Here is a 24,757-nt window from a genome sequence, read left to right on the forward strand (position 1 = left end):
ATCTTTTAATTTTTATAAAGGTTTAACTTAAAAATTATAATTAAACGATTATTATATTGCCTTTTACTGACTAAAATAAAATATATTATCAATTCCATAGTATTAAAATTATTTTTAACATTAATGATATTTGATTTTTATTTGCTGTAAACTATTTTGGTTTTCATTACATTTTTTAAATGAAAAACTAATATACATTATAATATGTTTTTAAAAAATGTGTTTTTTGTAATACAGTTATAAATTGTATTTTGTTATTAGAGAACACATAAATCTTCATAATATAATAAAAAATTAATTTTTATGTCTTATAAAATATAGAATTCAAATATATAAATAACTCCATAAACGTAATGATGATATACTGTATATAGAATTTTTAAAATAATTATTTTGTTTGGTGTCAAAAATAAAAAATAAATAACTTTATTTGAAACAATGAAAAAGACAGTTAAATGATTGAATGGATGTTTGTGTGAGATTTTATAATGAGATTTTAATGTATAATTTTATATAATATTTTATACACATTTATGATTTTCAAAACATTGCACTATTGATTGCATTGTTTTAAACATATTAATTTTAACTTTATCTATAAATGCAATTTGTTTTAATATAAAAATTGGACAAAATTTTGATTGCTATGAGAATAATTTTATTATATTTTGTCATTAATATTAGTTAATGTATTACAGTATTTAATATAAAAAGATTATGTGAACAGATAAAATGAATTTTATTGTAAATAATATCTAAATTATATTAATTATTTATTAGTAATTATTGTATAAAATACCAAATCAGTGAACTAGTTGTAAACGTTGCTACTTTGACTTATTAACTATAACTAAGTTAATATAGTTTTTAAAAAATTATGAAATAACATAACTTATTTAATTTATTTATTACAAGCCATTAAACAATTAAATTAAATATTAAATTCTTAAAAATTAAATTTGGTTAAACAACTATTAACTATAATAAGAAATTATTATAAAGTGCTTAATAATTGTAAAGTATAGTTATAGTTATTAGTAATACTCCATTAAATACCACAAAATGAATATTGGATACTAAATTAGCAGTTATTATAGATAACAAAAATAATAGCATATATATTTAATAAAAAATATTTATATAAAATTAGATTAAAATGCATAATATAAAAATCTATGTATATTTAAATTTTATTATAAAATATATATCAAAAATAAAATATTTTTTAATAATTTGAATAAATTTTCTTATAATAATATACATATTTAATTATTTAACTAATATAGTTCTTTGCTTAATAGTCACAATATATTTTTTATATATAATAGTAATATTTAAGTTTGTTAATTAACATAATATTATGATAATAGATTGGAATTTTAAACTGCATTTTTCTAATTGTTATTAATTTGAATATCAATAACTTGGAACCATCATTAATTAGAGTATAAAAATTAGTGTCAAATTTAAAAACATTATATTAAAACATTTTATGAAAATCCTAACTAAAAATTTAAACTGATTTTCGAAAAATAGTTAGTTTTAATTATTAATTATCTCTATACTATCTATTTTTAATAAAGATTTAATTCTAAATATTTATAAATATAAATTATAACAACAAAAAATCTATTATTTTAATAATAAATGAGTTTTTGAACATTCCGTTTAATAATAAATATTGTTTTAATTAAATTATATTTATAGATAGTATGCGAGTTTGTTTATATACACAATGTATAAATATTGAAGCAAATGTTAAACAATAATTGGCGACATTATAATGGATTTAACTAAACCATTGAAAGATAATGTTATAAATTACATGATTTGGTTTTAAATTATACAATGAGATTTGAAGTGATGCTAATGATGTGTGAGCTCTAGTAGTTTAACTGAAATATAGTATGTAATGGATGGCATTGGAGTGTATGGCATCAGATCATAGTGTCAGTCCCTTAAGGAATATTTACATTTCATGAGTTAATGGCTATTCTAATGCTTTATTTACAGGCAATGCCACCGGTATTGGGAGATATCGTGCCGTTAGATAACTACAAACTAATTACCAAAAACATGAAGAATATGCGCTCTTTGGTTGACATCACAACACTTTGCAATTGTTAGTGACGTTACCGTCAATTCATAGTCTTTCACTTGTCTATCACTTCTCACATTTCATGCATTTGTCCCAAAAGATAGCATTAATATCATCAAAATTAATGTAATTATGTTCTCAATAGTCATCATTTATTGAACTTAAAAAAGTTACATTAAACCACTGTCTCATTTTAGTTTGATTTTTAAATTTCAAATATACGATATCTCATCAAATGTCACATTAACGTATAAATACTAATTATATGTTATATAAAATAACAAATAAATGTAAACCTATAATATGGATACCGAAGTGTTGAACATTTTGGTCACTAATATAACTCTTCCTTTGTGTCCAAACACAACCATTGAAAGCATTGAAAACAATACATCAAAACAATATATATGTATATCTAGCAACTGGTCGACAGAAAGTGATACACAATTAATAGATACAGAGATATATGAACCGCCTTTCCATTTATGGCAAACAATATTTATAGCTACATGTATAGGCATTTGCATTATTTTGACAGTTTTAGGTAATATTCTTGTATTGACAGCATTTGTTGTTGAGAGAGCCATCCGACAGCCCAGCAATTACTTCATCTGTTCTCTGGCCGTATCAGATCTGCTCATAGGAATCATATCAATGCCCTTCTATGCGGTATATGTTTTGGTGGGCCGTTGGGAATTGGGTGCTATTCCTTGTGATTTATGGCTGGCAACTGATCACACAGTGTGTCTCGTCTCTATTTATACGGTTTTATTGATAACTATTGATAGATATTGTTCAGTAAGAATTGCAGCTAAATATAGGAATTGGCGGACAAAACGAAAGGTTTTATGGATGGTTACCATCACATGGATTGTACCGTTTTTAGTCTTCTTTATCAGTATCATGGGTTGGGAGCACTTCGTTGGCAAACGAGAGTTAGAGCCCTATGAATGCGCCGTTCAGTTCCTTAAGAATCCTGTTTTCAATACATCTTTAATTATCGGATATTTTTATGTTACAATTATTGTACTTTTTATATTATATGGAGGCATATATAAAACAGCCAGCGATATGGCTCGTAAAGCTGAGGCCAAACAAAAAAAGATGCAAACATTAGTGGCTATGAGTCGACCAAATGAGACCCGACCAGGTATTGTCATCTCTAAAACTCAAAGCACTCTTTTAAGTCAAGACAAACCTAAAGGTCAGACAGCGGCCACTGGACTCACGGAACAACATGAAGACAGCGGCGCACACAATGCCGTCAAGAATTTAGAAACAACCAGTTTTAATGATAAAAAAGATAACTCAGATCAGGACAGATCCAGTTCACCCATATTTGACTCCGACGAAGATTCGCTTCCAACACAACATTCAGCACCAGTTAAACCTAAAGTTAAAAAAGTGACAAAAGTGACCAAAAGTGGAAAACATAAAATTAATGCTAATATCGGTAGAAAAAGTACTACTATTGAAGCTATCATTCAACCGCAGTCAACATTAACGGCACTTATACCCAGGTCTCCAATTATCACGTCATCAAATAAATTAGATATCATTCCTCCATTTAAAGACAATTCATTAAAGTCTTCAAAAGGAGAATTGAAAAAAATTAGTGAATTGGGATCAAAACATACAAGTTTTGATAATGAAAGTCTTGTATTTGATGACACGGACTTATCATATAATAATCATCGAAGACCGGAACCGCCTTCAACTTTAGATATTAAGCCCATCATTAACGAAGAACCACCCATTCCTTTGGAAGCAAATGAATTTGGTTTTATTGATCAGGAAAACGGTATTTCCATCGAGTCTTCCAAAGTCACTGATTTATCTATCAATAAAATTCAACAACAGGGCAATAGTGATGTCAAAAGTGTACGTAAATGTTATACAAATAAGACATGTGAAACAAGTGATAACAAGTCATCATCACCTACCAGTGCAAAGCAAATCACTTCAACCGGAAGAGTCACTACTTGTGTGGACTGCAATCTAACAGACAATTCAAAGACGACAACTCGTGTGTCAAAAAATGATGAATTGCAGCCAATTATAGATAATGAGCCATTGAATAGCATATCATTTAAAGAGCCCAAAGAGTGTCCCGTCAATGCCAACCCTATGACCAACTGTGGAGGTAATGAAGTGGACATAAGTAAAGCTCCTTTAGCTCAGAGTCTGAGCAAAAGATTACGAAACGGAAAGCGAAATAAAGAGAAGAGACAGAAGTCTAAGTCCGAGAATAGGGCGCGAAAAGCATTGAGAACTATATCTTTCATTTTAGGCGCTTTCGTCCTTTGCTGGACTCCTTATCACATCACAGCTCTTGTCGAGGGTTTCTGCAGAGATCGCATCAATGGATGCGTTAATCACCATCTCTTTTATTTCACTTATTTTCTCTGCTATGCCAATAGGTTTGTAATTAACATATTATAATTAAAGTTTGTCAATATATGTATTTGATTATTAATGTTTATGCAATAGACATGATAATCATAATGATTGAGAAAACATATTTTCATTAAATTTCATTTACAGTCCACTTAACCCATTTTGTTACGCCCTTATGAACCAACAATTCAAAAAAGCTTTCGTTAGAGTTTTGAAAGGAGATCTACACAGAACTTAATCACTATTATAATTATATGGACAACCCTTTCCTCATAACAACAATACACTACAACTTTCAACTATTCATCCATTATTTACACAATTAAATGCACCACAACTTTACTAACAGCTAACAAAAAAAGTTAATTTATAATACAATACTACTGTATTTATATTTATAATGCTATATCAATATTTTATTGTTATGTTTTAACATTTTGTGCATCAATTGATATATTAATTTTAAATGTTTTACTTTTTTAATAGATAGATATTTTTATTTAAAATTAATTTATTAAATAATTATTGTTAATTTAAAACTTTCATTAATGTTTTATAAAATATCATGATTATTTAATTGATGGTTGACTTATGGTCCAGTACACTCATTAATATCTCATTTATTTATGTATATTACTAAAACTGTATAAGTTTATGTATATAAAATATTTATCAAAATTAAGTTATGTAACATATGTTTAGTTAGTATGTAATATTGATTAGACATTTAAATAGCTATTAATTGTATACGTTATTAACTTATTTGTTTTGCAATTAAAAATAATTTATTACAATGCTTTGCTAAGTTGTGTAAGAAAAATAACATTTATTTATTACATAAAATTTAATTAGATTTGTACTTTTTAAGTCATATATCTTTTGTATATAATATTAATACTCTATGTCTATATATAAAGTAATATGTAACTTAAACAAAATGTTAAATTATTGTTAAAAATATGGTTATTTAATATATATATTATAATTTAATTTTATTGTTAACCATCTAAAGTTTACTCTATTATGATATTAAGTATGATAAAATAAATTAGAAAAATTTAAAAATGATATTTACAGTATATGTATTATATATAATAAATCATTTGATTTGATTTATTGTTGTGTTGAGTATAATTTTAAAAATAAAAGCTAATTAAATTTAATTTTTTGAAAATATATTGAACAATGTACCAGTACAATGGATTTTAAAAACAAATATAGCTTACAATTAAAGTTACAAAGCATAATTTATAAATTATAATTAATAATAATAATAATAATGTATAGATTGTATTTTAATTAATTTTTCATTTAATATATTTGTAAATAAACTTTTAATTATTAAAAATTTAACAAACAAGTTAATTTGCAAATTAAAGTTATTTTCATAATTGAATAATCAATATGTAAACAGTTTTATATAAACAAAAATAATTACAACTAAAAAATATTTTTTTTTTAAATATATGTAAGAATTTGAACATAAGTTAGTAATTGTTTCTTTTATTTAGTTATATAGTGATATGTAAGATGTTTATGAATGACGTGATCCGGATATTTGCTTTTATTTATTAATTATATTAAATAATACAATAAATATATATTTAGTTAGATTTGTATCTAAATTATAATAATATTTATAAATATATTCTAATTTAATATTGCATTCAATATAAGAATAGAAAGTATAAAAAGCAAAGCAAATATTTGTTTTATTTACAACAAAGTCTTCTTAATACTTCAAGTTTTTAAAATTATTTTTACGTATAATATTTATAAAATATTTTAATAATTAAGATATAATTTATGATACCACTTTATACTATTAGTAATAATTGAATTAATTAATAATTTTTAGTAATACCTTAAAACATAGGTTATAAGTCATTTTAGTATTTGCTTATTGTAATTGAAAAATACATTAAAAATAGATTTGATTCATTATAAAAATATTGTACAGTAATAGAGTTAATAATAGTTTTTAAAGACCACTGATATTATTAATTATATAAAACTCATGTATTATTGGTAATAGAAAATCGAAATTTTCCTATACAATTTCAAAATTAAACAACAAAAATATAAAAAACAAGTAGTATTCAATTTTTTAATTAATAACTTAAATGTCATGTATGATAAATATCATATCATAAATTATTTTACGATTCATAATTGACATGAAGTGATGTTAAAATAATTTCATTAAATATATTTTAGAAAATCAATGAATTGACATTTAATACGGTAATGTAATTATTGAAAAATAATTAACAAATTGTGTTAATTGTGTTAAAGTGTATTTTCAATTGAAATCTATTCTTATGTTTCTAAGCATACATTAGTGTCATATAAAATCAATAATGAATTTAATTCTTGATTTATAATATGATATCTTTTTTTGTTAGTTTAATAATGACTTATATTTTATTAGGTAAAGTATTAATTTTATTAACTATTGTATATTGTATATAAAAGATACTTAACATATTTTAACAAAATAATAAGTAGTAATAATAAATACATTTATTAATATTTAGCATAATATTTATTTTGTAACTTAAATTAATATCTATTATACTGTTCTATATATTATATAAATATCTCAATACAAATATTAATATTAAAAATACCTTAAAATGTTAATATAATTATAAATATATTATAAGCTTCTAATAATCAGTTTGTATTTATTATAAATATGAATAATATTAATAACAAATATCCTGAAAGTTATGTTAAAAGCATCGGTGAAAGTATTAACTGATTAAACAATCTTAATGTTGACAAGTTGTTGGACATATCGGTAATGATTAATAAAGATATACAATATATATATTATAAATTAGTCTCTCTTTTTGATCTTCAGCTCCAATTCATTAATTGACTGATCAAATGGTCCACAGATATACTTGCCTTTGCTATAAGATATATGACAGTCAGGTAATGATGAATAGTATTAATGAATAAAAGTCATACCTCTCTGGATCAGTGGATACCCAGAAATCATAAACAAGATCTTTAAATCTGTCGGATGTCATGGCGTTACCATTGGCCACGTCTTCTTCCTGTGCAATGTATGCAAAAATATATAGCAAAACTAAATCATTAAATATCTCATATAAATACAATTAGCATATATTTGAAGTGCTCTTCAGCTTTAGTTGTGTCCATATTATGAGTCGTCAGGTATTTCTTATAATCTTTTTGACAAAATAATGCATCTTCTGTTGAAATGTCAAATGACATCAATTAATTTAAATGATTGTCAATTATTAACAAACATATACTATATTATAATAGTTATACACATTTATACTTTTATTGATACAATGACTGCTCTATACATTATCCCATGGAAACTAATAAAGTGATGTTTTTTATTTTGTTGAAAACTTTTTAATAAAGTCTCACTAATGACTTTCTCGTAAAAAAAGGAAAGGGAGGAAAGGGAGGAAAGCAATAGATAGTACTAACTATTATAATCACAACAGAGAAAGAATAAGTGAAGATATGTCTTCAAGAATTCAGGCAATTCTTGATATGTTTTAGTATTTTTTCCCAATTTTTCAAAGAATTTAAGCCATTCATCGAACTCTACGAGAGTGTCCTACAAATTAAACAACAAATTAGACAATTATTTTGTAACAAACGAAATATTAAGTATGTTTTATCAATAAATGTGTTAATAAATTGATACCGACTTTATTTTCGTCGGCATAAGCAGTCAACTCATGCCACCACTTCTCAAATATGGCTTTCCATCGATCGACAACTTCTTTCTCTAACTTTCCTTTTCGCTGAAGTTTTGCAAAATTTTCAGCTAATGTTTGAAAGCTATTCCATGAAAGGATGCCGTCGTGATTGGCGTCTATTTGTTTTAATAAATAATTTTACTTTTTATTAAATAATTATTTTAAAACATACCCCAAAAGTTCAAAAATGTAAATAAATGTTTGTGTCTTAAAGACATCGATGATTATTGAAAATTTCTCTAAAAAGTTAATAATAAATAAAAATATTTTATTAAGAATAAAGTTTCAATAATTCAATATATTTATTAGTTTTATTTAACTATAAATAATATTGTATGTTATTAACTTAAATATTTTAGTAGAATTGAAATCTAACTAATACTATTAATAAACTAATAAACACATTTTAAATACTAAAAATCAATCATATTTAAATTCAATTTTTATTTTCTCTTATTTCTAAAAATAAATAAAGCAAATAAAAAATTTTCAATATAAATATTATATAATCTTAAAACTTAGTGTTTCCTTAAGTTAAGAATAGTGTATTTCAGGAAAAACTCTAATATAAAAAATGAAAATCTATAAAACTATTTACTATTTAATGTACTCTTTATATATCTATAAAGAAAGACAAAAAACGAAATATAGTAATATTAGTACAATGTTTTCAATGATGAACTAAAATTTTCACCGGAATCAGGGTCTATATAATACAGTATACTGTGTATTGAATGTAGTGTTCAAAAAACATCTAAATTTATCACAGACTTTAACACACATAAAACAAATTAAAATAACGATAATTACTTTTCTAAATCTTAGTTTTTAATTTTTTATAAAAGATATATTTATTAAACGCTATTAAATGTTATTAAATAGATATACTTATTAAACACAATATAGCTGTAACGATTCATAAAAATATAAAACGTATTTATTCACCCAAAAATATAATAATAATATATATATACATATATATGTCAATATTTGAATTATTCTTTATTAAATTAAAAATAAAATTATAACAAAATTATATCTACCTTTCAATCAAAATCACTAAACTTGATATAAATTCTTTAAATTATTTAAGTTAACAAATTCAATATAAAACTTGCAAAGCAAATGATACCATATGTATGTACTGTAAGTAATACTAATGAGTGAAAAATGTGTCTCAAAACCAAATAGAGTCTGACTCTAAAACTCAGTCTATTTTTAGTGCTTTTGGTTTTTTATAACAATTTTGTAAAAGCAATATAAACTAAATATTTACAAAACAAAAATCTGTCAAAAATTGAAAAGCCATTAATTTTTGTGGTATTATAATTATAATACTAAATTATTTATAATATCTTAATATACTGTACTTTAATGATTGATTTCAATTCTAAAACTTACTATAAGTATACTGTACAGTGTTGGCAGAGACAAAGTGTATGTATAATTCAAAGCGTATTATACAGTATAATACAATGTAAATTACATGACAATTTTGGCTTACAAAAAAATTTTAGCGCCACCTAGTAACAAAAATACAAAAATTCACAAACAAACATGTTTTGTAATAATAATTATTTTTTTATTTAAAAAAAATTTGAAATTAACTATTCAATTTAATTCTGGTATTGAAATATATTAATAAAATAATTAATATTAAATTTTAATAGTTTTAGAAAATAACGATTCTAATAACTATATTGAAATTATGTAATAATAATAATTTTAATAAAAAAATAAATATTTTATAATTGTTAATGTAATTTTTCTATAATTGTAAAATACATCCAGTACATTGTATTTTACTGTAATTTACAAAGCCAAAATTGAAAACCTTGTATTTTTCCAACCCTGATACTGTACTAACAATATATAAATTAATTTAATGTTAACATTTAAAATAAATCTTTATCAAAATAATCTTTTTTATTAAGCATTAAAATTATATCAATTTATTGTTTATATTAATAAGTAATAGTCTATTACTAATAGATATTGAATCCGACAATAAATACGCAATGACAAAAACGCAATTCTCAATTAATATAAATTTAAAATTTTCAAATAACTTATTGGCACTAAATTTGCTGACTATTGTTGTACTGAAAAGTCATGTCTAGAGGACACCAAATTTATATATTATTATTAAAACTAATTATAAAAATTTAATAGTAGTATTAATAATAAAATAGTAACATAAATAAATAATCAGTAAAAACTAAAAAAAAATGTTTATAATATTGTTGTTTTAACTAATTATCAACGACAATAGTTTTAACGATTGATTTGCTATTATATACAGTATAATTATCAATTATCAAGATTAAATAATATAAATTTTTCTATCAAGTTCCAGTATTAAATAATTAATGTATTAATATAATACAGGTACTAAATTTTAAACATCATAATATAATAATATAAATAATTAAAATGTTAATGTTAATGATTACTAAAAACTAAATAGATAATTTAATTATTTTTATAAAAATCTATCTCATGATTTTTTTAAAATTTTAAATATCCAAAATAGTAAAATAATTTGTCACACAAATAATAATTGTAAATTGTTATACTATACCAGTTCTAACATACGGTACATAACACATATAGTATTGTACTATTGGTTTGCTATTTATTGATTTAATAGCTTAAAATAAACAATAATTTATGTTAATCCATATATTAAGTTATAATTATGCATAAATAAAATTAGTAATTATTAATTACAATATACATATATGTATAAATATATTAAATCAGTGAATAAATTAATAATAAAATCATTATCAAAAATAGTGAGATTGGTTTTTTACATATTTATATCAAATAATTTAGTTAACTTAGCTCAGTAAAACTTTAATAATGAAACTATTGATTTTTGTGATTATATAATGATATTTTCTGTAATGAGTGCCAATATGTAAAAACAGGGGTTATTAATATGTTTTAATGAAATTATATTTTTATAAAACAATATTTAGTAATATAAAGATAACTTTAAGTAAATTTAAAACCAATATCTAATATTAGAAAATTAATTTTGATGTTAAATTTATTCTAAATCAAATATTGAATTTGAATATTTAAATAAAATCCCAATAAACATTGACACTTTAATTTATGATTTATAAAATTATTATTTTTTGCATTAGTTTTATCAGTTTATTAGTTAAATATTGGAATTAGTGCCAAAATTTTAATATAATTACTAACTTTTGATAATCAATTTCCTTTGATTAAATATCGGCATTACATTAACTAACAAAAAAATATTACTAAACCAATGCATTTGTCACTAAAATCTATAGCTTGTGAAAAAACGTTTCAATTATGTCTTTGTCATTGATGTCAAGTATTTAATATATTCACAAAATTGTTATAAACGCCGTAAAAAATAATTGATTTTATAGTTAAAATTTTTCAGATTTAAAAAAATATTTCTGATTTTACTAATAAGATAATAATACTGTATGTAAAATATTATTAGAATTCATAAATACTGTATTAATTAAACATTTTAACTAATTTACATTTAGCTATATTTAAGATACAATACATAATATAAAGTAAATAATACTTTAATATTAATACTTTTTAATGTTGAAGATTTCAAAAGTGAGCTGTAGTTTATTTTGGGGTCTCATTCAAAATATCCAAACTCATAAAATCCAAATTAAAATATCCAAACTTATAATAAAATTCTAAAATAATAATATCCAAAAACATTTGACTCAACTCATTTTATATAATCTAAATAAAAATATCCAAAATAATTTATTTTAAATAAATATTTATAATTACTTACTAAAAATTATTGTTATAATAATAAAAAAATAATATAAATTATTTTGATTTATATTAAATAATTTTGGATATTTTGAATTAGATATTTTCATTTGTATTTTATGACTTTGGATGCGATCGTTTATTTCGTGATATCAAATATTCATTATTATTATATGTTTTAAAATAGTTAGTATTAATTTTAGAAATAAACTAGTCTATTTTTTAAAATTAATTTTTACTCAACTTTATAGATAATAAGATCATCACTTTACTCATCAACATCTAATTCAGATCATATTTGAGATCAGATTATTCTATAGTGTATTATAAAGTTATTATATTATAGTATATTTAAATATTTTTTATAAAAACAAATTAACAATACTTATGAGACTATATATTATATTATTTTTATTTTTTAAAATTTTTAATTAAACATTTAATATCCATAATTCAAACAATAAAATGAATCTATCATATTTCAATAATTATAAATTAAACTGTATAAAATTAAATATAAAACATTATTATAAATTGAAATTGATCGTTAAATTTGTATAGCTTTTATAAATAATGTATCTCTTATTAAAAAAAAATAATTAATTAAAATGTTATAATTATAATTTATAAATAAAATACGATTAATATATTTTTAATTAAGCGGAACATTAGTAATATTGCAGAAGTAATTATTCTATAAATACTAATAATTTGTACTTTAGTTTTACCAAATTTATCAATAAATGGATTATTTAAGTAAAGTCCTACTTCTGAGATCTAACTGTTAATTATAAATTTGGTCAATAAATCTGTGACCAACTAAAGCACAAATTATGACTTTATATAATAATTACTTTTGAAATACACAACAAAAAATCTCAAACAAATAAAATGTGAGCAAAAATTGGCACAAAAATGGATAATTAGTGAAAAATTCTGAGCAGAGTTTTTGGTAAAGACTAGAAGATGCAACAGAATATTAACACATGTTTAGCACCTGTAGGTACAGATATATTGGTATTATTTGTTAAAAAGTCTGGAATGGTATAGAATAAGTGTTTCAATGACATCGCTTTCATTTTGCCAACAATTCACTTGGAATAGCATTGGAATGTTTGGTGTGTGAAGTAATGTCTGACCAAATATAAGCCCCAAATTCTTAGCCGACATTAAATTCTTGGACTCATAAGTCGTAACCCTATATTAGTTATAAACATATTAAATATAATTTATAGTAAATCAAACAATTATATTAAATTAATTATTACTTATAAAGATGTATAATAAAAAATCTGAGTGTTTGGTAGTTAGCGGGCGGTAATCCATTAACAGACTCTTTCATAGCATTCAATCGCTGCTCCAAATTAGGTTTATCTGTAAAATTTGTTAATAATTTAATGTTAGGTTTATTTAAATTATATGAATTTAAATCTATTGAAAGCTTACTTATTGCTGCTATAAACCTGGGATAGGCGTCAAATGTAATCAATGGGATGGGAAGTGAGCGAAAATATAATTTTAAAACACCAGTTATAACGTGAATGTCTTCAAAGCATGAAAAGTAAAGTTCTGTTTGTTCCCAATCTGTTTCAAACCGACATTTTAATATTTCTATCTCATCAGCCGATCCCGAAACACGGTATAAACCCTCATTATTTAATCCTTTAAATATATAAATGTAAATTCACAAACAAATAGTATAAACTATCAAAATTTATTTTAATTTAACAATTATTTAATAGTTAAATTTAGTTTATATTAAATCAATGTTTTATATATACAGTATATATATATATATACCTCTCTTTTCAATTTCTTTAATACACAGATCGACTACAAAAGGGCGCACATTATTGCTTGCCTTAACAAATGCGGTTAAATCGACACCAAATATACGACGAATATGTCTTAAGTCTGGACTGCAATCATTCGGTACTTTCTCTGAACATTTGCGATGTGAACCAAATCTATGATTATTAATACAATTATCGGTTAATTATTTTGAACACAAGACAATCATCTAATTACCCGCAATCTTCACATTTGACTCCCTGTCCAATAACTCCCCAAATAAAGTTGCCACAGAAGTCACACCAAGGTGATCCCATAAAATTATGAGTCTTAAAGTTATGTTTTTTCTCGAACTGTTGGACATCAATGCCGTCATCCATAAAGTTGTCGTCAAAGTCTTTGTCCTCATAGTTAGAAAGCCTTTTAATTTGCATCAAATTCGATGATTTGTTATTATGGATAACACTTCTGTGTTTACTTTTGTTAATGACTTTCTTGTTTTTATATAATGTCATATAAGGTGATTCTTCATATTTACAAGAATTGCTTAAATTTGCAATATATTCGGATGCATGTAATTCAAGATATAGTGTGATAAGTCCGTCGGCCACTAAATCGTGAATTGTATCAAATTTCTTGTCGCCAACAAAGTGCTGTCCGTCATAAAAGAGTCGGTAATTTTTGGTCGCATTATTAAATCTTAAGCTGAGTGTCATTTGACCCCTATTTCTGAGACTCTCGCGAATCAAATAGCGGCCATCAGTTCCCTCTTCACTTAACATATGTTCGGCCTCTTCTCGCGACAAAATGCCGTGAAATCTAATTATAGATTATTTTAATAATAAAAATGTCATCAAATATGACATCAATGGTCATACTCTCTGCCATAATGTCTGGGTCTGTGAGCAACCTCTCGGTGACAAAGAACTCGTTTAGGTGTCGGTGCTTTCTGTTGTAAATCATAAACTGTGTACCAAATCATTGGATTAATTAAAAAAGATAATTATATTATCAATTAAATGGTCAAAACATACGGTGATGTTTCCATATATTAATGTCAACCAAATGTAATGTATTGTTGTCTGCCTTTTCATTCACTTGATATCTGATTTCTTGTTTATAATAATTAGGTTTAGGTTTCTCCAAACCTGTCTTCGTTGCCATCACTCATGAGGTGTCAATTGATGGTAAGTCAGTGATAATTAAATCACATTTAAGTAGTAATTGTCATCAATGTTGTGGTCAATTGTGTTGTACGCATGCGTTATAAGTGTTACCACATATTAACGCAAACTCTACAGTAATATTCAATCTATAAATTCATATTAATAGCAATTCAATCAATTTAAACATTAAAGTCACTAATATTGTAATTATAATTTAATTTATCATTTAATTTATTATTTTATAAAATATATTGTTTATAAATATTAATCAAATACTCTATCAATACTTATTAATAAAACTTTTAATTAAAAAATTGAATTACTTCGGTATAAATGGTTTGACAAATAAATAGTTAAAACTATTTTTAAAAACTAATAATTAGTACTTTATTAACAAGTATTGAAAAAATGCTCAAAACTTTAATTAATAATACAATATAATTAATACATTAATGAGTAGAGACATCAAAATATGTAAACCACATATTTGTTTCGGTTAAAGATATTAATCGGGGAATCGATATCCATGCGAATCATATAATAAGGATCCGTTTAACAATTTTTTGAAACACATACAGTATTTTCACATATTTTGAAAATAAACACATATATCCACATATTACTACATTTTTCTATAAAAATTGTACTTTTTTACAAAAATATATATTTTTATACATAATTATTAAATTAGCAAATGTTTGCAAAAAAATGTTTAAGAACAACGATTTGATATTAATTCAAACATCAATATTATTAAATTAATAATATATACTATATTAAGGTTATTTTAAGACAAACAATGTCTCAAAATTTATTATTAGTCCAAATTTGGTTCAATTATAATTGAATTTTTTTAAAATAAGCACATATTTTCACATATTTTGATCATTTTAAGCACATATTTTATTAAATATTTTAGAAATATCGACCACATATTTTGATGTCTCTACTAATGTGTTTAAATTTCACTCCAATTTAACTTACTTAACACATTCAAAGCTAATCTGAAAAATGAAATATAATAATATTGAAAGAGAAGTTCACAATACTTAATACAGATATCAATGAGAATTATTAAATACTATATAAGTTTCATTTGTTTTATACAAAATTTAATTATTAAGAAATTACAATTTTTTTCTGATTTACTGAACCTTTATCTTAAAAATATATAATTTAATAATTAATTTTATTATTTTATTTTTAAATTAGATTACTTAGATTTATCAATCAATTTGTGATTAATATATATATTATAAGAAAATACTATATCTGTAAACTAATTCTGAATAAATTATATAATCTTTTTATATATTATAGTATAAATAGAACTTAATTTTTAAACCATTAAACTTAAAAATAAGTATACAAAAATTTGAGATGGATCAATTTTATTTTTATATTTGGCTAACTTTAATTTTGACAAAAAAAGTATGGGAAAATCTGAATGAGGGGGTAAATGCTCGAAACTCCCCCATTGTTTAACTCTGATACAAATACCTGTATATCTTTAAGAAGAAGTTAGAATTAATACAGAATAATATCTAAAACATTGTATAATGTTGTTTACTTTGGACAGTATCTACAATATGTGATACTTTCTAATATTAAAATCATTGATTATAGCATTGACTTTGATGTAAAATGTGGTGACAAATGCATCAATGATTATTGAGAACATAATTATGAATGTATTGTAACAACTATTTGGTTGTTGAGCTCATTATAGTATTTGTTTGGATCAGTGAATTCATTCAATGTTTTGCTATAATAACCAAAAGGATATAATATATTCTATACATTAAATTGCTATATATTCTCATATCATGTAAAGTCAAAGCCATAACTTTTGTTAGGAATCAATGCCATAAAATATAGAATCTATGTTATATTATTAAGTATAGATATAACGGAAACTATATTTATTCACAGACAGTAATGTATATATACAGCAAATAACCACTAATAGTGTATATAATATTTTATATGCTGTATATTATAAATAAATTTATGATTAAAATAATTTAAATAATTTTATTTATGTTAAAAATTATATAAATTTATATAAATACGATAAAACACATGAAAATGACAATAAATTGTTGTTTAACACACAACACATCAACCAAATGACAAAATTTTCAATGCTTTTGGTTAATATTCAATGGTTCACTCTCTTTAACTGCTAATGTTTTGCTTCAAATATATTTAATTGAAATTATTTTTCGTAGTATATATTGAAAAATTATAAATACTTTTTACTATTTTATTGAAATCAGAAATTCATGATCTTTACAGCAGTTTTTAATATTTTATATAACTATTAATAAACAGTCAAATTATGGGCCGGTTTAATGAACTTCCATATGAATGACGTATAGATTGTTTGGTCATTATCTATAAAAATATTGTATTGTCGTCGATGTAATCATTTTTAAGATATATCCGGTGACTATCATTGACTGTATATCTATTTTGTACAAACAATTGTGTGTTATTTATGTTGATTTATTTATATTTAATTTTTTGTTTGTTTCTACATATCATATATTTACCGGTATATATAATACCTGTATTTATCAAACCGTAATGTCTTTGTGGAGTAAAGTTTGTAAAATCATTTTATCGACTAAAGAAAAGATTAAAGAAAGTGATGAAAATCATATATCAAACAATGTTTCCATCAGTGAAGATATCAATACTGAGATTAGTTGTATTAATGGTAACCAACAAGACATCACTCAGAGTGGTAATCAATTGACGGCTAGACATTCAATATCACGTAAAATGTCAGTTTCGCGCTCCGGAAGATGTAAACAAAAAGTTAAACGAAAATCCGTTTTGTTTGATATACCAGAGTTGGTGTCAAATAAAATAAACGATTCAATACCACAAACTAATTGTAAAGATATTAATTGGGATATCAAACATTCAAATGAAACTGACAATCAATTAAAAGTTTGTGATGTTTTTTGTGCTTAATTTATAAAATTATATTTATATATATTAAATATTATAAATTTATTTATTATTTTCTGTAATCTAATTGTGATTACTTTACATGTAATCTAAAAATTTTTAATAGTCAAATATAATATAATTATCAAAATAACCTAATAATTAAATTAAAAATTGATTGAAATTATAATTAACGTTAGAATTGTTATAAAGAATAAATTTGATATTAATTTTAATAAAAAAATCTTAATATATTTATATGAATGCAATTAAACAATTTTAAATCTTGTTTAATAAGTTTATTTAATACTTTTTATAATATTATTTAATTTTAAAGTACATTAATTCTCTGAATGTATAGTTGTTATACAGAAAATATTTTTAAGGTTTTCAACTCTAAACTTTAACTTTAGTATTTAAAATGGCTTTAAATCAATTTAAACATTGAAAAATGTTTTAAATATCCTGTAAATTGAATTTGATTTAAATAAAATTTATGTTGTTATCAAATTAATGGAAATATATATTATGTTTTTGGGATAATATTAAATATATTTGTTGGTAATTTATTTGGCTTCTTCAGGGAATGGACCGGCCATAACGTTCCTGATAAATGCTATTTAAAGTAATATAATTATTAAAATTTAGAAATAATTAATTGCTTATAAAATAAACAAACCCTCGTATTTAATAAAGCCGTCTTCATCTTCCTGTCCGGCACAGGCTTTCATGATGTCTTCAACTTCGGGATCATTTAACTTCTCACCTAATATTGTCATTAAAATATAACAATCATTTTATGATCCATTGTTTTATGATTGATCCTCATTTGCTTAAAATTAAAAATTTAATTTTAAGCAAATGTTGATCAATCATAAAATCTAAACCAATAATTAGCATTAACTAATTTAATATTATTAAGTAATTATGTAAAGCATATACATAAGCATATACTGTATATATAATAAATATTTTATAATTTTGTCATTTTCTGTATATTTATGATTTATTAATACTGTATTAAGTGTTGTATAATAAAATAATAAAAAAGAAATGAATTGAATTGAATTGATGAGCAAAATATGACTGACCTAATGATAACAATACATGTGCCAACTCCCCGGCCAACATCGTACCGTTCTCTAACTTATCGTATACTTTCAATCCCTCCATAAAATCCTCAAAAGCTCCGACTTCTTTCTCTTTCTTTATCTGACTATAGATTGGAAGAAATTCTTCGAAACTCATCGTTTTTTCTCCTTTTAATAATAATAATAATAATAATATAAAATATATGTAAAATAATCAATTGATAAATACTAAACCTTTTTTTTTGGTTCCGCCACCCTTTTCAATCATGGCCTGAGTTGGTCTCAGATCCAGTGATCTCAACAAATCACCCAAATTTACATAATCTACTTTAGATTCTCCTTCGAAGTCATAAATATCAAAGTGTAATCTGGCCTCTGGTTATAAATAAATATTTGTTAATTTATTAATAAAACTAAAATATTTGTTTTAATTTTTATATAAATATGCAATATTTAAGTTAATTTTTTATTATCTAAAATATTTTTATGATTATTAAAATTGTCAATTATTTTATAAAATAATTATAAATAAAATGTTTTTGTTATTATTAAAAGTGGTGCACAAGTACTGTAAGTGTTATTTAATATATCGTACGGTATGTCTCTTCCAAATTAGGATGGGATACCAGTGCGAGAGGCAGTCAACTATAAATAGCATTACTTTCTAACGATGCTATCATTTCTCTATAATTTTAATGCTTGAGTCAAAATAAGGAGATTTTGTCATAACTTAAGATATTTAAACAAATGTTTACAATAAAACATTGTTTGACACACTTTTACTCTTAATTACTCTAAATTAATCATTAAATTAAAACATAGTATTTATATGTTTTAAAAATTTATGAATATTATTGTTAGGCAAAACATTACAATATACAGATAATATGTATAAAATTAAACAAATAAATGATAAAATTAAAAAATACATATAACTATAGTATGACTTACTTTCAACTTCCGGTGGTTTCAAGTCTGCCTGTATTTCAATAAAAAAATAGTTTAATATGAAATCATTGATTTATTAATAATTAAATAATTAAATAAATTATACCATTTTATAGTTTTAATGAATAGATACTAAAGACAAATACACTAAAATAATGGATGAAAACAATTCAGACTTTGAGATCTCTGAAACCAACTATCGTTTTGAGAACTTATGAACAGAAAGAATGGATTGAATTGACAATTCTTGGAGTAATTCTTTGGTCTAAAATAGATTCAACACTTAAGACATGCGCTTCTATTGTATGGATAGAAAAGCAAAGTTTCACTCATTAATGACACTATTTCTAGATTTCAATCATTTGTCTCATAAAGAGTTATACAATATATGTTTTGAGTGGCATTTTTGGCAATTGAATAGCTCTTAAAATTTAGTTTTAAATTTAATACAAAAATAGTGTATTCAAGTTTTACAAACATAAATACAATAAAATTATTTGCAACATAAACTTTAAATACATTCTATGTTTTATTAAATATTTTATTAGGATTTTCTCTTATACAATATGTTAAACAATTTTTAGTGATAAGTCATTTTAAACTAAAAATATTAAATTACATAATAGTATTCAATAATTTATATTATTATATTATAAATTTATGCACTATTATAATAGTATAATAGTATATAATTTTTATTAAAATTAAAGAATAATAATAAGTTATATACAGTATTGTACAAATAATAAATAATACATGTATCAATATATTCATTGTTAATCATTAAAATGATAAACGTTAAAATATATGTGAAATTATATAGTATTTAATGTATTGATTATATTATAATATTTAGAATATTCTGTATTTAAAATTTTTTATTAATTTTTTGAAATAACTTACAAATATTAGAAATTTTAGAGAAATTGTATTTTTTATCGAAAATTATTTCAATTATAATTTATTGTACATTTGATTGAAGCGCTTAAAACATTTTGATTAGTTTTCTTGATATCACGTGATAAGCATGTGATTCAAAGTTTGTTTGTTTTTGTATTATAATTGTTAAATAAATTTAAGTAATAATAAAAATAAATATTTAGATAAAGACATCAATTAAATGGTCGATATCTACAATGCTATTGACAAGACATCGATGGCATTATCACATAAGCACTGGTATCAGGTTTAGCCATAAGGATTGTAACAAGAAATCCAAACACAAGATAACAAAAGAAAATAAATTCAGTTATAAATACTCGGAAACCGTTTTATTACCGAAAAGTGATTTTCCAGTCAATCACTCGCGATCTCTGGAAGTGAACAATGTATGCATTTTATGCAACAAATTTAGATTATAGACAACCAGTAGACAAATTATTTGACCCAAACTCATCCACACCCACCCAATCAACCAACCACTTCCTACCCCTCACTCACCACAAACTAACCTAATAGACAACTTAGTAATTAAGTAATAAAACTAACATTTTATATGAATAACTGCATAAAAGACAATACTTTTTTACTGGATGTCTATAAACTAGATATAAACCCATTTTACGGTCAATATATTGAATAATATAAAAAAGTAAAAAACAATAATAAATATTACTAAAGGATATATCAATGACCAACTTTGGTAAACTTGTCGAAAGGACGGCTTATCATTCAAAAGAGCGGTTTGTTTTACACGACGGTCCGCCCTATGCTAACGGATCTCTTCATTTTGGCCACGCTATCAATAAAGTAGTATTTATTTAATATTTAACTTTTTGAATGACTTTTTTTTATACCTTATGTTTTAGTTTATCAAAGATATGATTTGTCGTCGGAAACTACTGGAAGGATATGAAGTATCGTTTATACCCGGCTGGGACTGTCACGGACTACCCATTGAATTGAAAGCCATATCACAAGACATGGATATATCGGATCCAATAGAAATTCGACGAAAAGCTAAACAATTGGCTTTAGATGTAATCGATGAACACAAACGATGTTTTCAAAGCTGGAAAATAATGGCTGATTGGGATAACTCTTACTTTACATTTGATTCAAAATATATCACAAATCAATTGAAAGCATTTTCTACTTTATTAGATAATAATATTATATTTAGATGTTATTCACCGGTTTATTGGTCTCCGACCGGTTCGACAGCTTTAGCCGAAGCAGAGCTTCAATACAATGAAAAACACGTCTCGAAATCAGTTTTTGTAAAATTAAAATTAACACGACTTGCAGATTGTATTAAACAATTTAATCCTATATTTGCTATTATTTGGACAACAACTCCGTGGACTTTACCAGCAAATCAAGCCATTGCTTACTCATCTAAAATTGATTATTGTGTTATTACTATTGATGGAAAATCCGGTGAATATTTTTTGATCGCTAAAGACTTAATACATGAATTGGAAAAAGATTTAAATTCTAAGATTAATATTAAGAAAACGATTAATGGATCAGATCTTAAATGGTGTTTCTATTTAAATATCATTTCTAAAAGTAATGAAGATTTGCCATTTTTAGACAGCTCTCACGTCACCACAACTAAAGGAACCGGTTTAGTACATATCGCACCTAATCATGGTTTGGATGACTATAAACTTATTATTAAAAACAATATTCCAGTGAAAGAGTGTATTGTTGATGAAAAAGGACACTATATTTATACTTCTAATTCATTATTAGAAAATAAGTTTGTGTTGAATGAAGGAAATGATTGTATAATTGAAATGTTAGGAAATTCTTTACTTTTACAAAAAGATTTTATTCACAGTTATCCTTATGACTGGAGATTCAATGAACCGGTTATAGTTAGAGCCAGTCCTCAATGGTTTATTAATATTGATGTTATTAGAGATGATTGTATAAAAGTATTAAATAATGTAAAGTTTTATCCAGAATCCTATAAAGAATATCTTATAGATCAACTGAATATAAGACCCAATTGGTGTATATCTCGTCAACGGTCGTGGGGTGTTCCCATACCTGTATTTTATAACAAAGATGATAAAAATTTCAAGAACCCACTCATTAATCGACAAATCTTAGATCATATTATAAAAGTATTTGAAGATAAAGGATGTGATATTTGGTGGTTATCGTCAATTGATCAGTTGGTACCAAAACATTTAATTGAAAGTGAATTAAAAGTTCCAGTGAATGATTTGCGAAAAGGAAATGATATTTTTGACATTTGGTTTGATAGCGGCAACAGTTGGAACTCAGTTTTAAAGGATCCGAAAATTGCGGACATTTATTTAGAGGGTTACGATCAGTTGCGCGGGTGGTTCCAGTCTTCACTTATTTTAAGTGTTGCTCTTAGAAGTTGTTCACCGTTTAAATCAATTAAGATTCACGGCTTTGCACTCGATAGCGATGGCAAAAAAATGTCTAAATCTATTGGCAATGTTATTGATCCAAATGATATAATTGAAAAATGTAGTAAAAGTGATAATAATTGTGGAAGTGATGGCTTCAGATGGTGGACTGCCAAACATGCGTCAGATCATAAAGATGAGAGGATAGTAATGAAATCGTTTGACGAGACATTACACACTCTCAATGATATCCGACGTATTATTCGCTTTCTTATCGGTTCTCTAAATGATTTTGATGTCACCAAAGATGAAGATGTTTGCCAATTGTCTGATATGAATATATTAGACAAATATATGTTACATCTTTTACATCATTATATAAATGAAGTGAATATATGTTACAATAACTATCACTTTACGAGTTTAATCAATTCATCGCTTGAATTCATGGTCAGTCAAGTCTCACGTTTTTATTTTATGCGAATTAAGAACCGCTTGTATTGCGAACACAAAACATCTCTTCGGCGAAGAACTTGTCAAACAGTTCTTAAATATATCTATAATAACTTAGTCTTTCAATTGGCACCAATATTACCACATATTATGATTGAAGCCAATAAACATTTACCTATAAATTATCAATTTATTTGCAATAATAATGAATGGAATCAACAGAATATTGAGGAAGACATACAACTGGTGTTATCAATGACTCAAATCATTAATAAACATTTATTTGGCAAAAATATGCTTAAATACGACTGTTATATAAATAGTTCAAATGATAATTGTTTGAAAAATCTATCGGTTTGTAAAAATATTAATTTTATTTACCGCTAATTACTGTATATTCTAACTGAAAATTCATTATTTTTCTAAAGTTATATCAAACGAACAGTTATTCAATGGATTCTGATTTATGTGAAATACTCGGTGTTTCATCTGTTAGTTTAGGTAACTGTCGATTACCTCAAAAGGATGGCATGACTTTAAGCGGATGTTTAAATGGCATTAATTATGATTTATTGATAACATCTGCCAACAATTATTTGTGTGATCGTTGCAGGCGTTATACAGCCAACAAACCTAACGATGCCTGCGATTACTGTCTAAATGTTATATCAATGTCTCAATGATAAATCATATAATATTTGTTTTATTAATTAATCACATGTTTAACTTAAGGTGATTTCATTGAAATGTTTTATAAAAATTGAAATAAAGGTAGAAAAGGCATGCGTTATAATAATGATATATTTAATTTGATTTTAGCTATATTTAAGAGACCCTTATATTGATTAGACATTGCATTAATGTTTGCTTTTTTGTGTAATTTTATAAGTATTTAATACAATATTATTAGTCATATAAATGAACAGAAAATACCGATTCTAAAAAATAACTTGTCATCGCTTATCAATAAGTTATCATAAGTTTA

General features: G+C 23.9%; 5 protein-coding genes across 5 annotated transcripts; 2 read left to right on the plus strand and 3 right to left on the minus strand.

The window, feature by feature from the left end:
- Positions 1–2,401: 2,401 nt before the first annotated feature.
- On the plus strand, positions 2,402–4,733 carry LOC128960275 (muscarinic acetylcholine receptor M5-like). Its single transcript, XM_054306347.1, has 2 exons — positions 2,402–4,518; positions 4,643–4,733. Exons 1-2 carry the CDS (start codon positions 2,402–2,404, stop codon positions 4,731–4,733), a joined length of 2,208 nt encoding a protein of 735 aa, XP_054162322.1.
- Positions 4,734–7,293: 2,560 nt separating this feature from the next.
- Positions 7,294–8,481, minus strand: LOC128959952 (sarcoplasmic calcium-binding proteins I, III, and IV-like). The gene is made up of 6 exons (XM_054305992.1): positions 8,420–8,481; positions 8,197–8,363; positions 7,970–8,102; positions 7,622–7,719; positions 7,472–7,560; positions 7,294–7,413 (listed from the first exon to the last, which is right to left on the minus strand). The coding sequence occupies exons 1-6, from the start codon at positions 8,463–8,465 to the stop codon at positions 7,338–7,340; spliced, it is 609 nt and encodes a 202-aa protein (XP_054161967.1). The 5' UTR covers positions 8,466–8,481; the 3' UTR covers positions 7,294–7,337.
- Positions 8,482–12,821: 4,340 nt separating this feature from the next.
- LOC128959585 (N-chimaerin-like) lies at positions 12,822–15,130 on the minus strand. The gene is made up of 7 exons (XM_054305579.1): positions 14,862–15,130; positions 14,706–14,793; positions 14,065–14,646; positions 13,837–14,003; positions 13,483–13,698; positions 13,305–13,410; positions 12,822–13,234 (listed from the first exon to the last, which is right to left on the minus strand). The coding sequence occupies exons 1-7, from the start codon at positions 14,989–14,991 to the stop codon at positions 13,057–13,059; spliced, it is 1,467 nt and encodes a 488-aa protein (XP_054161554.1). The 5' UTR covers positions 14,992–15,130; the 3' UTR covers positions 12,822–13,056.
- A 3,167-nt stretch (positions 15,131–18,297) lies between these two features.
- LOC128960501 (myosin light chain 1-like) lies at positions 18,298–20,247 on the minus strand. The gene is made up of 6 exons (XM_054306600.1): positions 20,097–20,247; positions 19,994–20,021; positions 19,277–19,417; positions 19,043–19,210; positions 18,631–18,717; positions 18,298–18,567 (listed from the first exon to the last, which is right to left on the minus strand). The coding sequence occupies exons 1-6, from the start codon at positions 20,097–20,099 to the stop codon at positions 18,518–18,520; spliced, it is 477 nt and encodes a 158-aa protein (XP_054162575.1). The 5' UTR covers positions 20,100–20,247; the 3' UTR covers positions 18,298–18,517.
- Positions 20,248–21,103: 856 nt separating this feature from the next.
- On the plus strand, positions 21,104–24,455 carry LOC128960276 (isoleucine--tRNA ligase, mitochondrial-like). Its single transcript, XM_054306348.1, has 4 exons — positions 21,104–21,318; positions 21,611–21,739; positions 21,799–24,082; positions 24,274–24,455. Exons 1-4 carry the CDS (start codon positions 21,127–21,129, stop codon positions 24,453–24,455), a joined length of 2,787 nt encoding a protein of 928 aa, XP_054162323.1. The 5' UTR covers positions 21,104–21,126.
- Positions 24,456–24,757: the final 302 nt, after the last annotated feature.

This window comes from Oppia nitens, unplaced genomic scaffold, assembly GCF_028296485.1.
Source record: "Oppia nitens isolate AA-2021 unplaced genomic scaffold, nextdenovo-longstitch-racon4-pilon3 scaffold4_pilon_pilon_pilon, whole genome shotgun sequence".
Taxonomy (NCBI): Eukaryota; Metazoa; Arthropoda; class Arachnida; order Sarcoptiformes; family Oppiidae; genus Oppia; species Oppia nitens.